Source organism: Pundamilia nyererei, unplaced genomic scaffold, assembly GCF_000239375.1.
Source record: "Pundamilia nyererei isolate P.nyererei 1_Seehausen unplaced genomic scaffold, PunNye1.0 scaffold00344, whole genome shotgun sequence".
Taxonomy (NCBI): Eukaryota; Metazoa; Chordata; class Actinopteri; order Cichliformes; family Cichlidae; genus Pundamilia; species Pundamilia nyererei.
Window position 1 is genome coordinate 393,259 of NW_005187745.1, and position 26,583 is coordinate 419,841.

General features: G+C 41.9%; 1 protein-coding gene across 3 annotated transcripts in view; it reads right to left on the bottom strand.

Moving 5' to 3' along the window:
* LOC102195944 (ADAMTS-like protein 1) overlaps window positions 1-26,583 on the bottom strand; it is a 101,630-nt gene that overhangs the window by 41,032 nt on the left and 34,015 nt on the right. For all 3 annotated transcript variants that reach the window (XM_005752100.2, XM_005752099.1, XM_005752102.2), the window contains exon 2: window positions 23,266-23,382. In XM_005752100.2, the coding sequence (XP_005752157.1) occupies window positions 23,266-23,382 (117 nt within the window). The remainder of the gene's footprint in view (window positions 1-23,265; window positions 23,383-26,583) is intronic.

The window sequence follows — 26,583 nt, forward strand, 5'->3', positions numbered from 1 at the left end:
GCTTGATTTGCCAGATCAACAAAGAAAGTTTTCATATAATTCACCAAAAAACAGAAATTTTGGGTTAGCTTTATTCTCCAGGGACGAGAAATCAGGCGACTATAAATTAAATGGTCACATGGACATGTCAACAATGATGTATATAAATTAAATTCAGTTAAATTCATTTAAATAGCATATAAAAGTCAGCTTAAGCCGTTTATGTTGTGAGGTAAAGACTACATGAAAACAGAGAAAAGCCCAACAATCAGGCGACCCTTTGTAAGCAAACACATGGCGACAGTGGGAAGGAAAAACTCCCTTTTAACAGGAAGAAACCTCCGGCAGAACCAGGCTCAGGGAGGGGCGGGGCCATCTGCCGTGACCGGTTTGGGGTAAAGAGAGGAAGACAAGACAAAAGCGCGTCAGTTTAATACTTAAATCAATCAAGAATTGGATCATAAAAAAAAGTATGTCTTGATATAAGGGTACAATAAGCAAAGTCGCACTTTCTTTCCTCTAAAACAAACCACCACTGTGCTCAGCTCACAATATTTTCTAACAATTTACTGTGCTGTTTATGGTGACATATTGAATAAGCCACATTCTGATCCCACCTGAGAAAGCCTCTAAAAACTCCACATGCAGGCCACAGCGCTGAGAGGACTCGAGCACGTAATTAAGAATCAGCAGTGACATTTACTACTTCCTGAAGCCGTGTTCATGTGCTCTCACCATCAAGCTTTTCCCATTAGCACGCATATGTTTTAGCAGCTTTCTGGTGAATGCAAAGGCTAAGTTCATCAGGGTCCCACTACACAAAGCCCACCACCTCACACACACTCCACATCCCTCTTTCACCCACCCACGGCCACTGTGGTGTTTTAAAGAGGGTACGAAAGGAAGGGATGGGCATAAATTAGCCGCGTAAAGCCGCTGGAGTGAGTTAAACTGGCCCGCCAGGCTGGGGCTAGAGTGAAACGGGGAGCGTGGGACCTGCATCCCGATCTGGGCCGACGCTAAGCACCGCAGCTTATTTATGGGATAGCCGGCATCAAGTTGATCCCCCGTGTTTCAAAATGGAGACCATATTGCCGTATCATCTGGATAATATAGCTGCTGCTCAGAACAGTTTACACATGTTTTCTGAAAATATACTTCCTTTTGTTGAAATCAATCTAAAAAAAAACCCGTCAATTTAGGGTGTGTGTCCACTGACAGCTGTTTTTGCTCTGGCAGTGTCTACTTTCTATACAAATACAATGTTCAGTGTTAACAGTGCTCACTGAGCATTGCAAAAACACCCTTAGCGCACAGATTTTTTCCTGCTATGCTCACAGTGCTCTCACTTGAAAACAGTTCAGTTGGAACGGCAATGCGTTTCTCTGTGTCACAGCTCTCTCACCACCCAATCAATATCTAAAGGTGATAGGACTAATGATGTGAGTAACGACGGTGGAAAAGTTGTTCCTGCCCGTCACTAACAAGCCAGTTATTTATGATCTAAGAGGTTGCTGTCTGTAATAAAGCAACAACAAAAGCTGGAGAGAAGTGCTTGGACTAAGTTCTTTTGCAACTACAGTTAGTTGTAATAAGAAGACACTAAAGATTCAACATGTGAACTTTTTGAATCAACATCTTAATGCTGTGATTTTACATCCTGATGTTTTCACAGTTCTTAAACACCAACATTGGTTTTGACCATAGCAAGTAGCCAACAATGCCTCCGTGCACCACCTTTCTCACAACTACAAACAGATAAACTTAGCATCTCCTAGAATGGGAGGCAGAGCCTTAAACTATCAGATCCCTTTTTTCCGGAAACAGCTCCCAGTTTAGATTCAGGAGACAGACATCCTCTTTCCTTTAAAGTTTAGACTTAAAACTTTCTTTTTTGATAAAGCATATAGTGAAGGCTGGATCAGGTCACCCTAATCAGGGGTCTTGAACTCCAGGCCTCGAGGGCCGCTGTCCTGCAGGTTTTAGATGTGTCCTTGATCCAACACAGCAGATTTAAATGGCTAAGTTACCTCCTCAAATGTCTTGAAGTTCTCCAGAGGCCTGGTAATGACCTAATCATTTGATTCAGGTGTGTTGACCCAGGATGAGATCTAAAACCTGCAGGGACACCGGCCCTCGAGGGTCATGTTCTTTTTTGCTCTTCCCCATTACATCAGTGTAATTTGTGCCAGCTGTGTTTCCCAGGTGTTTCCTCTTTGCCCTGTTTCCCTCTTCCTTTTACTCTCCGTGCCTTCCTATGCTCGTCATCACAATCACCCTCATTCCCCGCTGTGCGTTCTGCCTACCTGCCTGTTTAGTTACATGTATCTTCCAAGTTTAGTTAGTGTTGTAGTTTCTGATGTTCAGCAATAAAGCTGCCTTTTGAGTTTACCGTTTATGCTTGAGTCTGCACTTGGGTCCTCTCCTGCCTGCTTCACAGGGCCAGCGCATGACCGAATCTCTTACACAACCTGTCTTTGTCTTGTCTCCCTCCCCTTACCCCCAACCAGTAGCAGCAGATGGTTGCCCCTCCCTGAGCCTGGTTCCACTGGAGGTTTCTTCCTGTTAAAAGGGAGTTTTTTCTTCCCACTGTCGTCAGGTGTATTTTAAATGCAAAATGGACAGCTGGAATGAGGTTGTGACCGCACAGCAATGCAATCTCTATTCTATTCTAGCACAGACAAGTTGACAGGCATCCATGTTTTTTAAATATAAGAAAAGCATATTTTTCATATATCACCCCAGAAATCACCTACCCTTCAAATTTATGCAAAAAAACCCCTATGAAGTGTACAGTTTTGGTGTTACGGTCAGTTCGATTAGCAGGAGAAAAGCTGGTGGAGCTGCTGTGAGCTCATTTGTTCTATTAAATATTAATATACAAACAATTTTTAAAACAAACTACCCTTAGAAAGACAGAGCTGACCCTTATTATCCATCAGAGTCAGTAACACAAGTTTTTTTATATACCACTGCGAGACATTTGAAAGAATGTCCAGAGTGGATTCAAAATAAGAACCGGTTTTCTTGTATTGTTTAAAAGGCTGTCTGGGAAAACTTACATTATAATAAAAATATATTGCAGCTGTTTGCAGGAGTCATTTCAAGTAATAAAAACTGTGAAATCCAAGTTTTTTGGTTGTAATAGCCTCCTTGTGGAATGCAAAACTGTAAATATGACATGCATGATCATGTCAGGGTCCATATCAGTTTCTAAAAGCACACATCAAACAGTAAACCTATACGACCCTACTCCTACCCCACGAATAGCTAATCTCAGTAGAAAAGGACACAGAACAAACACTGACTAATTACTGACACCATGAGAGTCAATAGAGAGCAATCCACCGAAGCGCAGACATGGAACAGGCTTCCTAGTTAAAAGTGCAAAACGAGACAAAACAGTTGACCAACCGTTTTCTGAGCACTGACAGCAAGGAGCAACCCCAGATAAAAAGACCCCTGGTTTGTCTCAGCAGCTTATTATTCATGAAGTGTGAGTGTGGAGTTTTTAAACTCAAAGCAAGCTGAAGCTTTTCAAATCACAAAGTATGTCTCTGATGTGCTATATACTCTTCGCACAGCTCAGGTTTCAGTTTTTAACCCTAAAATTAAGTCACAGCAGTAACATATGTTTTCCATTTTCTGAGATGTATTGCATGTTGTCTTTGGCTCTAGGACGATCAGAGAAAGTGATAGTAATACGATAAAGGTGGTCAAAGGAGGCTTAAACCTTTGGAGCATCCTCTGAAATCTGACGTTTTTCGCTCCGTTAAATAATGATGCAATTACACGGAAAGCGAAGGGGCGTGCGCTCTTCAGTTCCTTGTTCTGACCTGTGTCTGACCTATAAATATGGAAACGATTAAAGTAGGAAAAAAATGGACGACACCTTGAGCACACTGTGTTGCACAACTGGAGTTGGAGATTCACTGAATATTTTATATTCACACAATTAGGTTTTCATCAAAACAGTTCTCAAGCAATTGGTCACTCTCTGATGAAGGCTGTTGGCGTCGGTTTTTGTTTAAATGTGTCCCAGCCAGTTTCAAATCTGAGAAAAGCTATTCAACCGCACTTTCCTTTCAACTGTGTGTGAAGCTGTGAAGGTTTTCATATCGCTGCCTGTATGACGGAGTTATGGGAAGGTGATAACACGGAATTTATGTTGCTCTGAAGGCTGATAGTGCAATCTTCACATTTTTATCTTAAATATGGGCTCAGATAAGATGACTTCAAGTTTGTTTGATGATGCTTAGAAGTGAGTTCAGAGCCTGTGGATTTTTATAGCTGCAAAGCTATGAAGAAATCAACCGAATGCTAAAAACACAAGAAAAAAGATTTCTAGTTAAATCTCAGTGAGGATACAGGTACATAAAGTAATCACTAAAAGCCTTCTTTACTGTATTTGCATTTTTTATATATTAATTTTGTTTTCTTTGTTCTGTAAACCTACTTTAAGGAGTTTGTAGTGCAGCAAAAACAAATGCAAATTGCAGGATAGTACATAGATTTTTTTCCAGTTTAAATTCAAATTCTATTTTATCTATATAGCAACAAATCACAACAACAGTTGCTTCAATGCACTTACTATTATAAGGTAAAAAACTGTATGACAACAGAGAGAAACCCCAACAATCAAAAGAATAGTTTCTAGGTAATTGTGGACTAATAAGTCAAGGTGACCTTGAAAAGCTCACGTCTGACCTTGAGGTCAAGGTCACCAGGGTTTTTACTTATTAAAGGTTTTTAATAGATGCACCTATAGCTCATTGTCTATAACGTGACAATGAGTTTTCCAGCTGAAAACCTGGTTTTAATAAACAGTCTGAGAACTAAAAATTAACAAATAAAATAAAGCACATTTTCAATATATTTCTCTTTAGTGGTTGTTTAAGTATATTAGCTTTATCTGTAGTTACTGTATCACAGACATACATTTTTACATGTCCAAAAAACACCTGAGATATAACTTCCATGAGAATTCCTTATTTTTAAACACTTGTGCTCCTTTTACAAGCTCAGAATCATATTATCCACATCGACAGTGTGACATCTCTTATGTAATATACTCCTCTCTCCAGAACTTGTCATGGTGCCGGGAGTGCTGACAGCTCTTTCAAGCAGTCAAACTTTAAAACATCAACTGGGCTTTGTCTTGTAGCGCCCACATTCACAAAGAGGAAACTATCCATCAGCCTGCCACAGATCTGCTTTCAAGCGTTCCTCACCCATATGCCTGTGCAATTGCCCGAGAAACACAGAGGACGCAACAGTAACGCAAAAAAAGGCATTGTGGCTGTTTCTCTCTGATATTGCTCAGTTAGATTTTTGAAGTGAGATGAATCTATCCAAAACTGAGTCTTTCATTAAGCTGACTTCAGCCTGTTAAAATATGAACAGGAAAGACAAAGTTAAAGACATCCTACTAAAGAAAAAGGAAACATGAGTCAACCAAGATTTGAACACTTCCATCCCATTTTTATTTTTTCTCTTGTAGCCTCACTGCTTTACAGACTCTCACTCCATCTAGTCTTCTCTTTCCATCCCTCTTACATAAAGTACACTGCACTGCATTTCAGCTCAGCCTGTCTAAACCCACAGTCACTGTACTCGTATCATTTTACTGGAGGCGTGCCTTATACAGGCCGGTGTTATCAATCTACTACTTAAAGGCAAGCCACTTTTATTAGTATCACATGAAGAAGCTGTCTTCCCAAAGAGACTAACAGTATTAGCTGCCTCAGCCTTTAAAACTTAATCTTACAGATCATACCACTTAAGCACTATGTTATCTACTAGCAAACTTTCTACCCCTAGCCAAAAGACAAGTAGCTTTAGTGTTACATTTTCTCTTTTGTTTAGGTAGATTAGCTGTTAATGAGCGTCTTTTAAAATGAATTTTTACAAAGAAATGACAGAAAATGTACAATCCAACTGCTAAATTTACAGTATGTGCAGCTGTACACTGCAATAATTATGTGTTGTTGTCGCAAAATCCCATGGCACATCTGGACTTGTCTCAAGGCACATCAGTGCAAATCATGGAACTAGAGAGTTTCTTACCAACTCGGCTAAAACAACTATTAAATACTACTAACTATCTACTACTGTTTCATGTGCTACACTATATGCACCCTATACTTGTATTATGTAAATTCTGATAGGCTGGTGTTGTCACCACAAGTTATGATCTTTCCAGATTACATTTACAATTTTACAATATACTAGTTTTTGCATTTCATGGATATTTCCAACTCACTGCCTCTCCTACATGTAACTGTACACCTTTCAAAGTGAAGACTACAATTTAACCTGCACAAACACTAAACAGCAGCAGCTAACTAGAGGTGGTGGCCAGATGAGTCCAAACGTTGGTAGTATCCATACCAACACAGTTAGTGGTATCAGACTGACTAGTGTAATAGCATCAATAATGTGTTTCTACACTGTAAAAACTAGTATATTTGTCTAATTTCTAGTCAAAAATATCTCATCACAATAAGACGCCATAACCTACAGCTTATTTCAAACGAGTGTACTAAGTAAAAAAATCTGCCAATGGAACAAGTGAAAATTCTCCAGATCCAAGATGCAGTGTCTTAAAACGAGTTCATATATCTCACTGAAATGTTACTCTGTAGCTGACTCAATAAGCCAACATACTGAATGTATGTTGGCTTATTGAATTGTGTTAAATGAATTACTCTTCTGGAAATGAAAAAAATCGTTGATTTAACACTTTCTGACATTTCTGAACCTTCTATGTTAACTGTCACATCTATTTTATTTAAAGCCTAAAGCACATTGAAATAACAGACAGTGATCGAAAGTGTTTTACAGACAGGCACATAAACATTCCAGGTCTCAAAAAAACCTCTAAATACATAAGAGGCCGAAAGGTGGATTTTGTTGTGTTAATGAATTATTGTGAAAATTAAAAGTGATTTAGTGGCCAGTAAAACGCATTCAAAGTTTGGCACTGGTTTAGCTCAGTGGGTTAGCAGGCGACCGTGTGCTGTATAGCATACAAGAGAGTAGGTAGGCCTGGGTTTGAGTCTGACCTGTGGCTCTTCCTCGCTCTCTCCCTGCTTTCCTGTCTATCTACATTACCTCTATCCAAAATAACCTTTAAAAATGTGTTCAGTATTTGCAAATTGATAATGTTTAATCTCATGAGTCATGGCACACCCTACATAAGCTGCCTTTTATTTACTTGATATCAGATCGATACAAAACTTTATCTAATATCGTACAGCACTAGCATTGGGACCATTAAAAGTGTTAACAATGTATTCTCCTACTGCCTTAAAACTGCACAGCAATGCAAGTTCAACTTTTTGACCATTTTATTAAGTCCACTATTAAAGTACTCAAAATGGTCAAAAAGGTTGGAAGTCCATTCGATGATTCGAGACACAGCTTGTATCTGCCACCCTCCAGTAGTAAAAATGTTAAATCAAATAAACCAATCAACTACAGTGCAATTAGATTACATGACGATCATACAAAGTATATAAAAAAGAGGTGAAAATGTTTTCCAGGTCTTGAAAACTGGGAGTAATGATTGCACAAGGAAACGTCAAATTATCTCTGATATGGAGTTACATGTTTAATAATAGGTTGCTGCTAGCCTTGGAAGCCTGCATCTCTGTATTTGAGGGGATTGCGGGTAACGTGCTTGTGTATGCAAGAGTGAGAGTGAAGGAGAATAAGGGGAAAAAATGTGAAAGAGATGAGAAAATGAGCGTCTACATGTATGTGTGCGCGCCGTTAGTGTTTGCTTTGCAAGCAATAATTCATTTCATGCAACGCAATTTGACAAAAGACAGTTTATGTGGCAAAACATCCACCTTAGGCTATGTTTCTTTATATTACTGGATATTAAATCAAGTTTCTCTCGCACAGCTTACACAACAAAGCCAGAAACCGCACACTAATGAGAAGAAACTTTGTGTATCTTCCTTTAAGGTTAGCGTCAAGTCAAAGCTTGCCCAAGAGATGGGGAGTAAACATTTGGGTGCATGATGGAAGAGTTATCGCAGAAAAATAGCTGCAATAAATCAGTTCACCCATATGCCATCCTGCTATCCCATAAAAACCCTTATACCGTGTTTTTAAGAAGCCTTTAGGCTCACAGCTGTCTAAGTATGCTACTGTAGTGAACTCCTAACTACTGAAGTTGGTTATAGGTAGCACCTCTGGCAGTAACAGTGAACAGCACCAGAGGAGAGATGAAAGATTTTACTTTGCTTTACCTTTACTGCAGCCTGCATACTAGATCATCTTTGGGCTATGCATGAATTACAGCATGGTTTCTGATATAATTGCATTGCACTGCACTACTTAAATTCTTATTCTAAGTAGTGCAGTCTTTGGATGTGTGTTAACACAGTGCCATGAAGTAATGAGCAGTAATTGTTTCTGCCCATCAATGTGGGAAGGGCCATGAGGCTATTTTTAAAAATTAGATAGTGAGAGAGATTACTGACAACTTGAAAACATTCAAGACCATTGTGAACATTCCCGATAGTGGAATTTCCAGGAAATTTCCTCCAAGATCAGACAATGCAATGCTTAGAGAAACTGCAAAAAGATTATACCAAAGTACTGCGAGGCCATCTGTCTGACAGCTAAAGCTTGGCTCCAACAGGGAAATGATCACAATCACAGCAGCAAGTCTACAACAGAATGACTGAAAAAAACAAACAAATTAAGGTGTTGCAACGGCCCGGTCAAAGTCCAGACCTCAGCCTGGGTGAAAAACTGCGCTGGGATCTCGAGAGAGCTGTGCATAAATGAATGACCACAAGCCTCAATGTTGCAAAGATGAGTGGGCCAAGATTCCCCTGCAACTGTGACAGAAAACAATTATTACTAAAGGTGGTTCTATAAGCTATTTTTCACACATTTGATTTTACATTTTGGAGTTTTTGTTAAAAACTCAAACAAAATGTTGCAGTTTATCTGAGATTCAAACTTTTTTTTTAACAATGTCCTGATACATAAATCCTTAGAATTGAAAGAGGACGTGCATCTTCTTTGTTGCATGAGTTTGCATGTTCTCCCCGTGTTTGCATGGGTTCCCTCTGGGTACGCGTCTTCCTCTCACCATGCAAAGACATGCAGTTTGTGAGGATAGGTTAATTGAGTAATCTAAATTGCCAATAGGTGTGAGTGCGAATAGTTATCTGTCTCTGTGTATTAGCCCTGCAACAGACTGGCGATCTTTCTAGGGTGTACCCCGCCTCTCGCCCTATGACACCTGCTCCAGCGCCCCCCGTGACCCTGAAAAGGATGAGCGGAAGCGAATGGATGGATGGACCTGCTCACAAAAACAGCTGTTTTTACCTTCCGGTCTTTTCCTACCACTAAGATAACTGTCCTATAATTAAAAACCTAATAAGTATTTGTAATAAGTTTATAATTCATGGACAAAAACAGTGGTGAAAGAATAACAATCCTTTAACACGCAGGGACATTTTATTTGTATATCCAAAGTATAGAATTTCTAGAGTGGCATTTAACTCAGACATACAAAGAAAACTCTGCTCTGATGTTATTTTCTACTTTTATTTCACAGCCAACTTTATCGCTGTACTGACTTTTCAGCATCTGACGTGATCGATGTTGTAGCCGTCATAGCTCAAGAGCAGCATCTTGTGTCTCAGAGACAAAACTGCAAGTTTTTAAGCTCATCATCAAAACTCCTGGACAGGTTTTAAAAGAAACTTTGCGCAATGTGAAAGAACAAAATAATAAAAGACTACATCCATTACTAGAGAACAGCACACAGTCCGTTGAGCTCTGAATATCACTTTTAATTAGCAGCTCCCTCCCACACGTGTGCACATACATACAAAGAGTCCACGGGTGATCCATGACGCACACTGATGAGACATGTCTGCATGTCTGGGGTGGTCTGAGCCCTCTCAACTGTGGCAGAGGTTTACATAAACCCCCAGCTTCTGGCAACAGACACAAAATGAGAGGGTGTTAAAGTAAATCTTCCCTCCCTCCCATAGAGCAAACACGCTCGTACATCACACACGTATTTACACGTTTTAAATCATTAGCAGCAACTATAAACATTACAAACACTTTTCCCACACTTTGCTGCCGTCATCAGATTCTTGCAGACAGGCGGCGAGGACACACAAAAACGATCCGAGAGCCAGTTAGTGGGGCCCGAGTTTGCGTGCCAGACGGGAGCTGCAGCCTCAGCTCATCTGGTGCGGCTCGGTCTGCTTGGTGTCTTTTGCCACGTGCTGACGTGCCGCCGTGCAATTGAGGCAGAAACAGCGCCAGCGCCTTAAAACCTCGCCCTCGTCCCCCTCCGCTTCCCATCCCTCCATCATCTATAGCATCGCACCGACGGAGCGGAGGAGAAGCTCATCCACTGCGCTTCAACCCTATCATTATCCCAGTGAGGTCATTCAGAAAAGCTGCTTGTGAGAAATACGCTCGTTTGCTTGTGGTTCGGCCTGTAAAACCGAAGGCGCCACAAATCATAACCGAACAGCACAGAGCACGTTTTTAACATGGAGGAAATAAAAGTGCTAAATGCTGCAGGGGTCGAGAAGAAAGAGGATGCTTCCCCTTGTTCTTTAATTCTGGTTCAAGATTTTCTTTTCACTCCTGGGTGAGCAGAGATGAGCTCTTGCTTGCGTTCCGTGCAATATTAATGATTTCATCAGTGATCAAATGACTGATGGCTTTATATTGTTCTGCAGATTTTCACATTTGGCTCTGCAGCAACAAGAAGATTAATCTCATAAATCACAGACTGACTTTTCCTTCCCCCCTCAGACACACGTGTAACAAGACAATGCAGACGTTTCATTGGGGGACAATGTAACACCAAACCAAACGGTTGTCTTTAGTCAACTAGCACCCTGGCTCTCAGCCTGAGGCCTCCAGGCAATGTTTTCATCACAAGACCTTCATCGTTCACTGTGGGGTCATAAATCTGGAAGCTTCAATACTCCACTGGGTCACCTTTCACTAAGATTTGGTTCGGGATTTAGAAAGGAAGAAAAAAGGGGGGTGAAAGGAATCCAGGAAATCTCCACGTCTGTTGTGGGAAGGCTACAATTTGCCTCGAGCACCAGATGCTGCTCAGTACAAGAGGTACATTATCATTGTCACTTTCATTGTCCACAATCTCGTTGTACATGTACAGTACAATCACAATAAAGAGCTGTTCTATTATATTCTAGATATGGGTATTTTTATATATTTGTGTGTCGGTGTTGTTTTATTTCTACTTCCAAAGGCATCTCAAATTCCTGTCATTTCTATAATGTCTGGTGAAAAAGAAAAATGCATGAGCAAAACCAGGGAGCTTTAGCCAATGCCCGAAATTTTACTGGTTCTTTAAGGTGAACAACAACACATACACACACTGAAAATTGTGTTCTTTTAAAAATTTATCTAACTTACAATCTTACTGTTTATTGTGAAATGATCTGGGAGAAATCATCTGCTTCTGAATGTGAAAATAAGTCCAGTTGCCTCCAATTTAAGTACTTAAGACTCAGATGCTACATAACCCGTGTCTGTCCTGGGACAGGATGTCCATGTACCATGGGCGTCCACATGTACAACAGGCTGAACAGGAAAGCCGACACAGAGGATGTATACAAGAAGGGGATCAGCAGGCTCCATTTCCTAAGGAACATGTTCAACAAAATGAAGTTTTCCTATCACTCACTTGTTGTGAGTGCAGCGCACTTTACTGGGGTCTGCTGGGAAGGTAGCATCGGAGCTGGAGACACCAACAGACGGGATAACCCGAGCAGGATGGCTGGCTCTGTGATTGGCTGCAAACTGGACACTTTTGAAGCTGTAGCGGAGAGAAGGTCACCGAACAAACTTGCCTATTCACCGCTCACCGCCCTCTGCACCTCTTCCTGGACACGCTGAAGAGAGTTATTGCATGCGGTATGAAAGAGTTCCTGTAGCTGAATCAGTGTGTTAGAGAAGGAGGTCCGCTGCCACAAGGACAGATACAGGAAATCTTTCATACCACGCGCAATAACTCTCGACAGCGGCACACATCTGTCTCGCAGAGAATCATCTGTCAGCGTTTTATTTCAACCCTGCTCTCTCACATCGCACGACACACACTGTGACACTTTATTGCACTCCGCTGTTTATTGCACATATTACTAGCACATGCCCGTGATACCCTATTGTTCAGGTCCACTCATGCTGTTGGTAAACTGATGCACTTAATCACACTGAGAAAAAACAGAGGTGGAAGATGATGTTTAGAGAAATAAGTAGAAGCTAAATATGGGACCGATTGTACTTTTACGTGCAGGAAAATCTATGTGTGATTAAAGGACCCCATCAACCATCCACTGCCATCCACACATCAGCCAGATATCCCCAGTCCTCCCCCAGAGTGAAAACTGGCACGATCCTGTACTTTTTCAGTATCTTAACAGTCATTTGTCCTAGTCTGATTTGTTTTGATGAGGTCTCTCTTAAAAAGAGGCCTAACCAGAGAACTGGAAAAAATAAAGATGACGAGAGGACAGCTACACAAGTTGGAACAGATATCTCTAACTGTCATCTGACCCGTGCAATGGGAAGATAAATAAGATATCAGAGGTACAAATATAGCTTAATTGGTCCTCCTGGGACCTGAGCGAGGCAGTTTCTGCATAGCAGTGCCTTGAATCTGCCATGCATGTATAGTGATGTGCCAGCTAGAGCCCTTTTTCTGCATGACTCATACGTATTTAAGGTGTGTGCAAGTGTGAGAGCATCTGAAGGGGAGAGAAACGCAACCTAAAGAGATCCTTAAACCGTGTTCATTTGACGTTAAAGGCTTACCTCTGTGCTGTATAAAGGTTTGGTTTAAACTATGCCTTCTTGTGTTGCAAGCATTGTTCACTTTTCAGCTTGGAAGAATGTCAGGGTCATTTTTCAATTTTGTGGTTTGTGAACAGATTACATTCTCTCCCAGCGCTCCCTGAGAGCAAAAACTCTGTGAGCGCCTGAATGTGTTTGAAGGTCTACACGCATATACTGGATGGTCCTGATTTTCCCATGTTTAGACTTACGGTACTTATGGTACTTACACCAGTTTGCAGTTATTGGTTCTCAGCATGAACCAGAGGGAGACCACCGAGTTTAGGACCAAACCCGATGTCCATTACGCTTTAAGTCATCCAGCCAAAGAAGTCAAGTTGAGAAGCATAAAATCTCTCATGAGTATGTAACTTGTGTAGAGACAAGCATCAGGGCTTTTTGCCCTGCAGAAAAACTGCATTTAAATTACATTTTGGAAACAAAGGCTTTGTTATTTAAAGCAACTTAACCATAAGGTGAAAGACAATACTACAAAAGCTGAAAAATGCCTGAGCAAATCCAGGCCCCTTTTGTTAAAACTATTGCTGCACTCGATTGAGATTGACCTGGTGTAATTTAAGTTGTATTAAACAAGCTCACAAGGAAGATGGATCACACGATCATTTATAAATCACTATTAATATCACCTTAGGTGGTGTGCGTAAGTATTTACAAATCTCAGCATGTTTTTTAAAAGAACAGACCCTCCTCTTTCTGTTAAATACTGTATTTAACTGATATTTTGTGCTGCAGAGAACATCACATCAGGAAGAAAGATCTCTATTATAAAGATTTCTGCTGAATTATACTAAATTTTTTTAGTTTAGCATCTGGAAAAAAACACAAGAAAAAAAAAGGAAAATACTCCTGTTACCACTATTTTTAAAGAATTATATTACTCACCGGGGTTAAAGCTGGAAGCAGTATTTCCCTAAAGAAAGCCGTAGCTACAGAGGGTAACATTTTGAACTGCATCTTTGCTGTTTAGCCCGCTGTGTGGTGGCTTCAGCTGTGGAAAATGTCTGAATAATAGTCCGTGCCCTCGTCACACTGGTCACTTGGACACTCAGTTACGCGTGGCTGCTGGTAGTCACTGTGAAATTGCTCGAAAGCACAGCGACCAGTCTGTGATGCCCTGATTCACTGGTTCAACCCCAACAACATTGGGGATGTTTGATGATACGATGATGCACCAAAACCTCCTTGCGCATACAAGCAAATTCCCACCAGTGTCTGTAGTTTAGACTGGAAGACACTGATTTGTACACACACACTCACTAACTAACAACTAGCCGGTAGAGAAACATGAACCGTAAATAGAGAAAAAAATTTTCACACGTACTACTGAAACCAACACGTCTCAGTCACATTTTAGGATATCATGTGAGCAGCTTTAAAAAACAGTGAAACAAAATATTTTTGCTATAATTTCGTATTCTGGAGGGAGTTTTATCTTAGTCTTAACTTGTGTTTCTTTTGGCTAAATTCAACTTTCTTACATAAAAGCAGAAAACACACTGAATGAGGGTGTATTTGAACATCACATCACACCAAAGGATTCTTATCCAACAGCTGCTACTTTATGACTCTGTGCAGTCTGTAACTACTTGACGATGGTAAATATCACAATCAAAGGTTGTTTGATCCAATTTGCAGACCTCTCTGCATTCTGTTATGACTATCCAACCTGTGAACTTTAAATCGCAGTTCCAGTAATCCACCCAGCTGTGCTGGCAGACCTGTGAGAACCAGAAGAGGGCACGGCTGTCCGGAGAGGAAAATTCTGAGATATGTATGTTTGTTCTCCTGCTTTATTGTACATGTCCACCAACCAACACAAAGAGTAATTAGAGCCCACATTAAAGACGCAGATAGGCTTTGGGTTGCAGGTTTCCCACTTCTTAAGGTAAACTCTGCTACATAGGTGGCAGGGATCCTTCAGCAGCAAGTAATTACTGCTGTAACTCAGGTTAACACTATTGCTTACACTGTAGATTGGCTACATACTGCAGACTGACTGAGCCAAGTGCCCACTATAAGCAAGTCATACAGAAGCTTACTTTGGAGTGCTACTACACTTATTCCAGTTAGTAACTCCTATGTAGTAAGTCAGGAACCACAAGGTGAAAAACAACTTGTCCCAGAGACAGTTTTATTTAACAGCAGCAAGATTTAGGGTGAAGGATTCACATCCAGAAGAAGAACTACCGTGTCCTTACTTGGCTAAAACGCCCTAGATTTGAAAACTGTGGTAAAAATTTAATTTAGCTTATTACACTCCTATTTAAACAGAAAGAAACCACATTCATGGCAAGGGCTTTTAATAATCTCGCCCACACGCCCAAACACACATCCGAAGCCAGAAAATTAAAGGCCTAATCGTAACAATCACCTCCACTTGGAGACAATTAGCGCACGCGGTGCCAAAAACCCGAGTTAAGACATCCAAAAATTCCTGGATGAAACTCGCTGGCATCAACACGTCGCTATTGTATGAGTGTTTCTGTTTGTGTCTGTGCATGCCTGCGTAAATGCACAGCGAATGTGGAGAAGAATACAAACATCTGCAGAAGGGAGTGCAACCTGAAATGTAAACAATTAGAAATCAATCACTCGTCCAGAAAATCTGTGCGTGCCTTCACACGCCAACGAGGAGCAGATACTGCGCAGAGGGCGAGGAGAGACGAGCGTGGGGGGGTGGGGTGAAAGCTTAGTAGGAGAGGGAAGATTTTCCCATTAATCAAAGGCACAGTTCTGTGTGTTGGTGCTGAACGCTAAAAGGCGCCGAAATCACAAACACATGGATTCTTCATAACGCATATGCACATGTCAGCATGCGAGCTACGGGACTACGCGAGGGTACGCTGTGCGAGTGTCTCCCCAGATGGGAGTGTGCGTGCATCAGTAGCCAGCAACAGACACACCACTGGCTGCATGCACAACACCCACATTTGTTATGTGGGTGTTGTGGTGAGGTCTTGTCCCTGGTGGCATTACCTCAGCAGCACCACTCCAGTACCCACAGCGCACGGCTGTGAGACCACATCAAGCGGGGGGGATGCATTCGCTGTGGCACGGTTCGGGCCAAGGATTTACTGAACACATATGCTGATGGAACAAACACAGGGGTGAGAGAAAGATCCCTCGTCCAAAGCCACGTGGCTTTACACCACATTCACCAGCACTCAGCACTTTCAAGCCTCCAAACAACCCTCGCAAGTGCCAAACACCAGTCAGCCAGCCAAAAGCGTACAAGTCCAGAAGACACATGGCTTGTAACTCACTGCTTTCTTCTCAGCTTTTCTCTTGTTTTAAAGAAAATCAGCTCTTGAATTAAAGAAAAAAAAGGATTCCTTTGGTTTGTCACAAACAAATTTCAACAAAGTCGAGGTCTCTTTCAGACTCCCGGCTATGTGAAAACAAACATTTACATTTATGGCTAACTGGACTCACAACAGTAGTTATTTACTCACTGTTTGAAATCCAGGTTTTTCCAATCCAACTCGAGCATGGGCTGCTTCACATCGGGGCAGTGTTTTGATAAATAGTCAATCGCATGCAACGTGAACAGATCCAGAGGAGCTGATTTCTCTAACAACAAGTTTAATAATGAAGAAATGTGAGAGAATTATTTCACAACCGAGTGGTGAAACAAAGCGTGCTTTTCATTAGGGCATCATACAGACGAGGGGACTGTGTGAGAAAACCTTTTGCTGTCTACGTCTTCTGCTCTTTGGATTTGCTGCATGTAGTGAAACAACTCAGTTTACGTCAATAAAAAGAAGCAAATGTTAAAAATATCAGCGCAGTGTGTCCAAGTGTAATATTCCTTCCACTTTTATTACCATCATACCAAAGGTTAAATGGGGTGGGGATGGTGGTGTCCTTGGAGATTTGTTGCTTGTTTGTACAAATTGAGAACATCCCGGCAGAGACTGAAAATTCTGCCGTTTTTCTGTGGAACTGAGTAGCTGACACACAGCATCCTCTTTATCCAGTGAGACCTCACTTAGGTGAAAAGGTGGAGGAAATTTCATTTTGGCAGTAACATACCTTTACAATGTGCATATTAAAACTGACAGGGACATAAACCGGTGAGTTTCTGGGCAGCGACTGGGCTCGCACAAACATTTAAGTGTTTAGAAAGTGTAATCACTAAGTGCAGTAAAGTGAAAAGTGAAAAGATAACTGCCAAAGCTATTACGTATTCTTGTGTGAGCCATAACTTAATGTTAGGAGCCTGATGTCAGAAGTAGCTGTCAACTTATTAAACTCGCTTCCATCTTTAGTCTGACTTTGCTTCTGTCCTAACTGGATTAGGCAGGTTTTCCATAACCAGTTGGTAGAAAGCATCGCGTCTGCCTAACTCCATTTCAACATGCTGGTTGTTCTGGGGAGATGGCAAAGTGCGATTTTCTCCATTTGGTGAACAGCAATGCCTTTTGAGCGCTGAAACACAAGCGACCACTGTCACTTCAACACATCCCTGTTGTGATGCTTGACAACACTTGACTTTGGCATTAACTCTGCCCATTGCGCTGACTTGCTTATCGTTAGTACACCAAACAGCACTTGCTGGACAGATCTTTATTTTGAACTGAGAAAAATCAGTCAAGTGCATGAACGTTAGTTTTATATTAATGAAGCTCATGATTAAGTTCAATAAGGAAGATCTAGGATCACTCATCTGAAGGCTTCGGTGTTTGGCTGCTAGTCTATCAATTTCAATACTGACATCATGACTTTAGTCCAGGGGTGGGGAACTGCAGGCCTCAAGGGCCGCTGTCCTGCAGGTTTTAGACATCACCCTGGGTCAACACACCAACATACCCGAATCAAATGATTATAGTTCATTGCCACACCTCTGGAGAAATTCAAGACATGTTGAGGACGTAATATAGCCATTTAAATTAGCAGTGTTGGATCAAGGACACATCTAAAAGCTGCAGGACACCGGCCCTTGAGGCCTGGAGTTCCCCCACCCCTCCTTCAGTCCAATCATCTTTTCCACCGCTTTATTTGAGCCAATCAGCCTCCACTCTCTGTGGTTTAAATCCCAGTGTCATTCTTCCATTCAGACTCTCATTCACGCCACCCACGTCCTTCGCATCTCCGCCTCAGCCGAGTTACTCAGAGCTCCACCCAAGCCTCAGTCTTCCTCTTCACCACCAGCATCTACACTGCGGGGGTTCTCCCCTAAATCCTACCACCGCTGGGATTTCATTCTGCCATGATGGGTCATGGGAGTCTAATTGCCAAATGTATTAATTTAGATTTATCTAAAAGTGTTACCACTTTGGTAACACCAGGTAGTTTGTGTTTCCTCATGAGAAGTGAGGCAGGTGCTTATTACAAAAGCACACTAGAGAAGGTCATACTTTACTAAAATTACAATGTTAGTCACCTATTTTAAGATGATTTATAGTGATCTTTTCCATATGCGTGCTCAGGGTGCTTGCCCTGCCTGACAAAATATTGCATCATCCCAGCAACACTTGAAACATGGTTCCATGCTCATGTGCAGGAGATATTACCTGGAGGCTTGGAAGGTTATGGGCATTGTTATATGCACTGGCTCAATTTAAGTAAATTTCATCACATCAAAAGCTCAGAAATTCCTGATCGCATTTAACTTGACAAAGGAGTCAAAAAACCTTGAACGTAAACACCCTCTCTGTCAGCCAATTCTCGCATTAATGAAGACAAATGAAGTGTTTAATTGTGCAAGACGGTTGCCCTTTCCACCTGGCACAACATGCAAAACACAGCTGCCAAGTCAGCATGCAGCTGAGCAATGGGTTACTTTTTCTGTAAGCTGCTGCTGCCACAGCCACTGAGCGCTTTCCGTGCGTACCACCCAGACTGGCCCTTGGCCCTACAAGCCCAACCCCAATTACTGCGACCCCCGATACCCTGCCAAAAGGCGGAACCGCTCCAGCTCCTGTTCACTCTGAAGCTTCTCAAAAAGTGGGGGGAAAAAACAACCCCGACAAATGCTGCCTGAGGTGCAATTGAGCATGTAAAGACATTAAGGCTTGAATTTCTTGGCGTGTGAAGAAGCGAGATAGACTGAGAGCAGACAGGAAGAGACATTTCACTTAAAATTTGATCAAAAGCAGCAATGGGTGCATCACAACCCACCAGAACCAGAAAAAAACACTTTACAAGGCAAACAAACAGTTTGTCACAACAACAAAAACAGAAGAAACTAAACGACTGCTTACTGGAAGTGTCCCACTAAGCCATCATTGATAACACCAGGGCAATGGGCTGGGTCAGTTGGACTTTGCTCTTCTTGCCATGACAATTCAAAATGTCTCATGTGGAAACGGTTAATCCAAGTACTTTGTATACTTTTTGTAAGGCACTTCTGCTCTTCTTCAGTATGAATTGTGTGTGCAGTGCACTTTAATTTCCTCTGGTATGGATATTTTTGGAAGGTATGGGTTCAAAATCTCATTTCTGTATGTAATTTGCCGGATCTCCCTGTGTCTGCCAGCGTGTTTTTTTCCAGGCACTCTTCATTCCAGAGTCCAAAGGCATTTAAGGTGAATCAGTGACTCTCAAGTGGCAGTGGATGTGAGCCAGACAAAGCACAGCGAATGAAGATGTGTGCGCAATTGCAGTGTGAAGCACCGAGTGGTGTCCTGACATGTAAAGAGGCAACCTTTGCTGACATGTTATCCACAATTACCTAGTTAGGAGCTAATATGATGTGTGCAGCATATTCAGCTTGTCCTTAAACTTTGAATTTGTCTGCCAATGTTAAAGAAGCAAAAGTGCTTTCATGCAGATAAACTCATAGCAAAGACACTCCTGCCAGCGAGAACTTCACTAACACACAAACAAAGTATGAGGTGACATTTGCACACAAACACACGCGCACACACTAACAGAGGGATCAGCTTTCAGTAATCTACTTTAAAGTTGCCTGCTGACAAGCTGATCGTATTTGGTGTCTAGACATAGCGGCTAAAGAGAAAACCGTGTGCTCTCTCTCGCTCTTTCCCTCCCGTCTGTTATTTTGACCAAAACAGCACAAAAACATATCAAATCCTGAATGCACTAAATGCTTTCAGATTGTGGCAGATCTGAACTGATGGCAGGTCAGTTTAGCACTCGTGTGCACTTAGTCTTGCTAAAATAAGCATAGCTTATTGCATTAACCAAATGCTACTTCAAAGCATGCATGCAATGATCAGCATCAATAATGCTATTAGAGATGTGCATGCAACACATGCCATGTGCACTAACCAAGCCCCGTGATATCACGAACGCTCCAGAGAAGCATGACAACATTTCTGCATCATGGTCGCTTTGTAACTGGAATAATTTTTCATTTATCATTTATATTACATAAATATATATTTATTTCTATATAAAAACCTGCACGTTGCACCTTCACACCACAAATGTCTTAAAGTAGGTTTAAAAAGAACAAGGAAAACAAAATAAACACAATATTATTCCCTTAAAAGTAAATAGTGTCCAATGAGTGCGCTGCTGTGGCAGAAGTTTGCACTCTCAATGTGTTTAAAGTGTGTATTTTTAATCATTTGGAAAGTGTGTTCGCTGATGATGGTTTTAGGAGGTGTTCCCGATGGTTTTGCATTTTCCTTGCATATGGCCAGACAACCTATCGATGACATTGTGAAGGTAGATGACTGAATGTTTCAAAATTCGATATGTTAAAATGATTTGCAGTTAAACAGGATTTACGTTATTTATTTGTGTTTTATTCTTTTGTATAAATGAGGTAAAAATGATACGTTTTCATCGTTTTGAAGGATTTTAGTGAGCCGCAGTTCTTTAAACCTCAGCAGATCAAAGGAGCACGCAGGGAAAATAAAAATATTCGTGGCCAAACAAAGAGCGGGACTAGCCAGTGCTAGATTTATGAGCAGATTTTCTGTTTATCTTCACATTCTCACTCATTCAGTCTCATTACAAGGAAAAAAATCTTTCTCAGACTAAGCCGCCAACATTTCAGCCACCAGACCCCCTGCACACTTTGAATCAGGAACTTCTCAATCCCATAAATTTACTTAATATATGTTTATGAATGCTGACAGTGCTACAGTAAGCGCATGCCATCACATAATGAATATGGGTTAATTAACAAAGGTATGTTAGACCTCAGCTGTACGAGACAGCTCTATTCCATTGAAGTAGATCGCGCTGAGGCTGCCAGGAAAAACACTTTCCTTTGGAGAGAACAATTCATCTGCGGTTCTCTTGGGGAATGGGGTAAAGGGTGCTGGGGAGGTCAGTCATATTGCCCACCGACCAACCCTGGCATATAGTCGTGAAAGTTAAACGAGAGAGAAAGGGAATATACTTTAGAGGGGATCTGCCTCCTGGGTCACTTGCTAATTAAGCTGCATTTATCTTGGCGTTGAGTCAACCTTAATATTGAACCTAGATCCAACATAGAACAGCGCCACAAGCACACAGAGACTGAAAACAGCTGAGTGCTGAAAGGAATCACAAGTATGGCTCCTGGGAGTCTGTGAGCTCCTCATCTGAAGACACATTAGCATCATAAATGTAGCAAAACGCAGCATTTGTAACGTCAGTTTAAGAAATCCTCTATTTCTGTTCTGCTATTCAGTTAAGTAAGTAGAAAAAAAATTTGTAGATTTTATACATGCAGGTTAACTGCTGGTAATGTCTGCTTTGGCCTTGAATGTTCTCTAAAAGTCATTCTAGATCATGACAATTTCATTCTACTGGTCTGTCATCAGATTTTACAGATTACAGATTTCTATCATTTCATCTAAAATAAAGAGGCAGAAGTACTTTTCCCACAGAGTTAAGTCATTCTATCTATTTACAGTAAATGTGGGGCTATCACAACCAAAGCACCTGTGTGCTGAATGTAACAAAAGTCATTCTAATGAAGCCTATAAAGAGCAGCTGAGGCTGGGATGGCATGACTACAGTATGTCAGAGTGGTTACATAAATACTCTCTGTATGATGTTTGGCTTGAAAATCATTTAAAAAGCGGTTCGTGCAAATTCAAACATTTGCTCGAGGTCAGTGCGTCATAAATCACACTGCTGTTTGGGTTCAGCATGAAATCCAAACGCTGTAAAGATGGTGTTTGTGGTTTCTAACTGTAAACATGTATAACAGCATCTGAATTCTTGACTCCTTATAGTTTCTTTTTCCCGTTAAATATTTCTCCGGCATATAAAAGTTAAATCATTTAAGGGCAGGCAGTATCTAGAGTTCACATGAACATTACAAAGAAGGCGTGGTCAGAACCCTCCCAAAACTCAAAATGACCTTTGCCCTTTGCAGATCTGTAAGACTATCCAGCACATGCAAGTTGTCAAATAAGTCCTCACGATCCTGCTTGAAAGCACGATGGCGAGTTCAAGCAGATATTTTATTTCAAAAGAAATGTCACTGTTTGATTAGTGGTGAGCATCTGTTGAAGGCTGGTGAATATTCAATACGTTGAGGTCAGATGGTTATTTGCCGAGGCGTGGAAACACGTGTCTGAAGGACTTTCTGCAGAGGTCACAGAGGCACGTAAACCAGAAAAATGCGAGTGAAGTCACGTCAACGACAAAACGTGCTCACAGAAAACACAAAAGCGCAACGTAAAAACTCACCTTGAGCTAACTCTTGGCGCTAACGTAATATAGTTAAAAAGCCTTCAATCACTTTTAAAAGATTGCTCTGTTATCACGCCAGGACTAATCCCATCACTGAGGATGAGGATACACATCAATGCCTGCAACAACATCAGTTTGACACCTTCATACCTCCCTCCCCGACCGCTTAGATAAAACATCTGGGAGAGAGATCAGCTGACAAAAACTGCCACAGGCAGGAATCATGTGTCATCAAAGGTGATGGCAGAGCGCGAGGAATGCGATGGGGCACCCCACCCCCGAACACGCAACAAATGTTACTGCGTTTGCGTGTGCTGCCCTGTTTTGCATCAAGCTGGGTCAGCCTGCAGTCAGATTACACCTCCTCTCCCAAGGTCCCACAATCATCATTCACTTGCATTCATTACTGAGGTGTAACATAGATGATTTTTCACTCCTCTGCTGCGAAGTGTTATGTAAACACAATGCGATAGATTTATTGGCTGTTTTAGTTTTATCTGACATCTCGATTTATTTAAATGCGAGTTCTAAGGGAAGGAGAATTGGATATTTGAAGTTTATGTTTGAAATTAAAAAGCAGGAATGTGGGAATTCGGTAATAACCAGCTAGAACCCCCTTAAGGTCATCTGGAAGAGGCTGCCTTGGTTATTCCCTGGATCCCCAGACATGGGGAAGCTGCTTTTACCTTTTATGCTGTGCTCCTGCTTTGTGTGGCACATTGTGTTTTCACCTGCAATAAAACGTGCTATACATATTAAGTTTTTGCTAACAGAGATGAACGGCGATGCTTTTAAACTTACCGGGTCTTCTGGTTTTTGGCCGCCATCATGCAGAGGCTCTTCAGCAAGGTGATCTCGCCGAATCAGCGTGAATTCCCTGATGAACACTGCATCTCCATTGTTGGCCCACACGGCAATCTGAAAAAACAAAGCCACAGTAGCAAAAGTCCTTTGAGTTAAAACACCAACAGCACTGGTGAGACAATTTATGGATTCAAGAATGCTTTAAATGAAATTCTCGTCACATCAGCAGATGCCCCAGCTCCACCTTACGGTGTGGGAACAAGAACAGCTGCGTCCCAAAGTGTCAACAGTCATAGCTATTTGTAATGGTAGCTGACGGTTGTGCAACTTTTACATAATCGTACACAGTTCACACTGCAATTACACATGATTGCAGAGGTGTGAAGGCAGGGCAGGGTGTTAATGGAAGCCTTTTGAGAACGTGTTTGCAGTGATGTGATGCAGCTGAAGGAGGCAGTTGCAGGTTATTATCAAGCTGTGCAACAAATTGTTGCAACGATATGTTGTCCCTCTGGAACAATGATGAGATTTTTTTTTAATTAAGCAAAACTGTTGCTCTTGCTGGGCCTCCTGAGGTCTGTTTTTTCTTTTCTTTTTGGTTTCTTCTCTCAACCACACATCCCTCCTGATGATGGGAATCATTACAGGCTCTGGAGGAATTCACAGCACAGGAGATCTGATATCACAAGATGTAGTAACCCACATCTTCAGTCAGGAGAGACTGGTGGGGGTGAAGGGTATGTTGGATAGGGCCCATTAGCAGCACAGCAGGGCCCGCATTCTGAAAGACGTGCAGATTCACTGAACGGGGGCCTTCAGCTGCTATCCTTGGGTCATAAACAGCCCTGTAATAACCCGGGTCGACTGCCTGCCTCCCGGGCCTGTGCTAAGGCAGCACGATGCAGGGCTGTGCATGTGGGTTTGGGGCACTTGAGGCTCAATGTAGGGGGTTGTAGAAATTTTTTGCTGAGGCGAAAAAAGCGCTGCTAAGCAACTGCAGCAAAACTTACGCTGGCTCTGTGTGGGAAAGAGCCGCAGAATGTGCTCTCAAATAAGACAAATCAAATCTGGTGTAAAGCCCCACACTCAGCACCGCTTAGCTGCAGTCACTTAGACTGTGGGGGGCTTCTGTAACAACTCATAAGTCACAGCGTGGCCAAAAGCCTCCTTGGATGACAGAGACCATAATGCACAGGCTTGCTTTTGTTGGTTATGGAGCTGAAGATGTGGCAGCTGTTGGGCCAAGTGTAACACTTCGGTTTATACGTGTCTGAAGATGAACAAAAATAAACATTTTACTTTAGACTGTTTATAATTATTCCAAAGTGGTTGCATGTGGGAGTCTGCAAATCCAGAAGGAGACAAATGAGTGTGAAGACTCACTTGTTAGAAAGTGGTAAAACATGCTGCTGGAAATTTCCAACCGTGCCTCAACAGTTCGAATATCTAAGATCTGTTATGTCTACGCAAGTGAATTCAGCACATTTTAACATCCACCCATTCGGTTTCTTCCACTTATCCAGTTCAGGGTCATAGGGGCTAGAGCCCAGCTGTCATAGGGTGACTGGCAGCGTGCACCCTGGACAGTTTGCTCGTCTGACATTTGAAACCAAATAACTGATATGGAAACCTCCAAAACAGTCTATTTCTGAGCATATTGCGCAGGATCTCTAGTCATATGACTAATGTTGTGTCCTTTCTGCTACTGATGCTGAAAAGTAAATGTTGAAGAACCACGCACTATACCGGAGGCTGAGCAAATATCCAGTAAGTCAAGCGTGCAAACATTAAGAAGCTCTGCTGATGTGTGTGTCAGCTAACACGCTCCAAACACAACTTGACTGCAAATGAAGGCAGACAATGCAATAACTGTTCCTTCTTAAAACAGACCCCAAACCACAGAAATTACCTTATTGCTATTTTGTAAAACCAGTAAATAACTGACACTGCCTCTGGATTGGCAGACTGGAGCAATGGTTCCCATCTTTAAGAAGGGGGACCAGAGGATGTGCTCCAACCTACAGGGGGACAACTCTCCTTAGCCTTCCTGATCTATGCCAGATATATGCCAGGGTACTAGAGAGGAGAGTTTGTCAACCCTTGGATGCAGGAAGAACAATGCTGATCAAGAAAAACTGGACTCGCTTAAAATTGGGCACGCATGCAGCAGAAATGAGCTTTCGCCAAAGGGTGACTGGGTTCTCCCTTAGAGATAGGGTGAGGAGTTATTCGAGAGGGACTCGGAGCCACTGCTCCTCCACATTGAAAGGAGCCAGTTGAAGTGGTTTGGGCATCTGACAAGGATGCCTCCTGGGCGTCTGCTAGTTGGAGTGTTCAAAGTATGTTTGACTGGGAAAAGGCCCTGGGGCAGACCCAGGACACACTGGAGAGATTGCATCTCCTGGCTAGCCTGGGAATGCCTCGGTGTTCCCCCAAGTGGGAGGAAAGGAGGAGGTAAATAGGGAGAGGGAGGTCTGTGCTGCTTAGGCTGCTGTCCCTGTGATCTCTTTGGATAAGAGGAAGAAAATGGACAGATGGATGGTCCCAATTGGGAAATAACAGATGATGAAGCAAAGCCTAATTTGGGGTGTTTCTATCCTATGATAGGTTAAAAATCTAACTTTAACCTTTAACTTTAAAGATCTATGAGTATTCAAGTGTTTTTCATACACCTGTGACATATCAGTGGGTGATGTCAATATTTTTTATGGATATTTTTCAAATAAATTAATATAAACAGACCTAAAAAGGGCTTACACTCAACAGAGTACACAAACATGACTCCGCTAATGTCGCTCCGTGTCGGCCAAATATGGGAATTAATGAGCGTGTTAGATCTTTGACAAGCACAAATGTTCCAGTTTATGTACACTTAAAGCTTGAAGTTTGGAGCCAACTCCAACTGGTATTCAAATATCTAAATCTGCATTTGGGTTTAAATGCAGTGTGTGTATGTGCGCGCGTCAATGTCACAAAGAGCAAGGGTGAAAGTAAAACAGGGAGCCAAGATGGTGATTCATTAACCTCCAAGGCGAGTTAGATTTCAAAGAGCACGTCTCAACCAAGGAAGAGGAGAGGAAGTGAACTCCGGGGCAAGTTGGGTCTTCAAAAGCACATAATCAACAGTAATAACATCCAACCTGATATTATAATTGAGCTTTCCTATAACGAGGTGCCAGCTTCCACTGTTTGGGTGGAAACGATGAAAAACGAGTGACTTTTGCCATGCTACACTAGACCAAAACCTAGACTTCTGTTTCATGCACTGGTGCCTTTGATTAATAAGATTCCTTCCAATGTTTAGATAAGGAACCC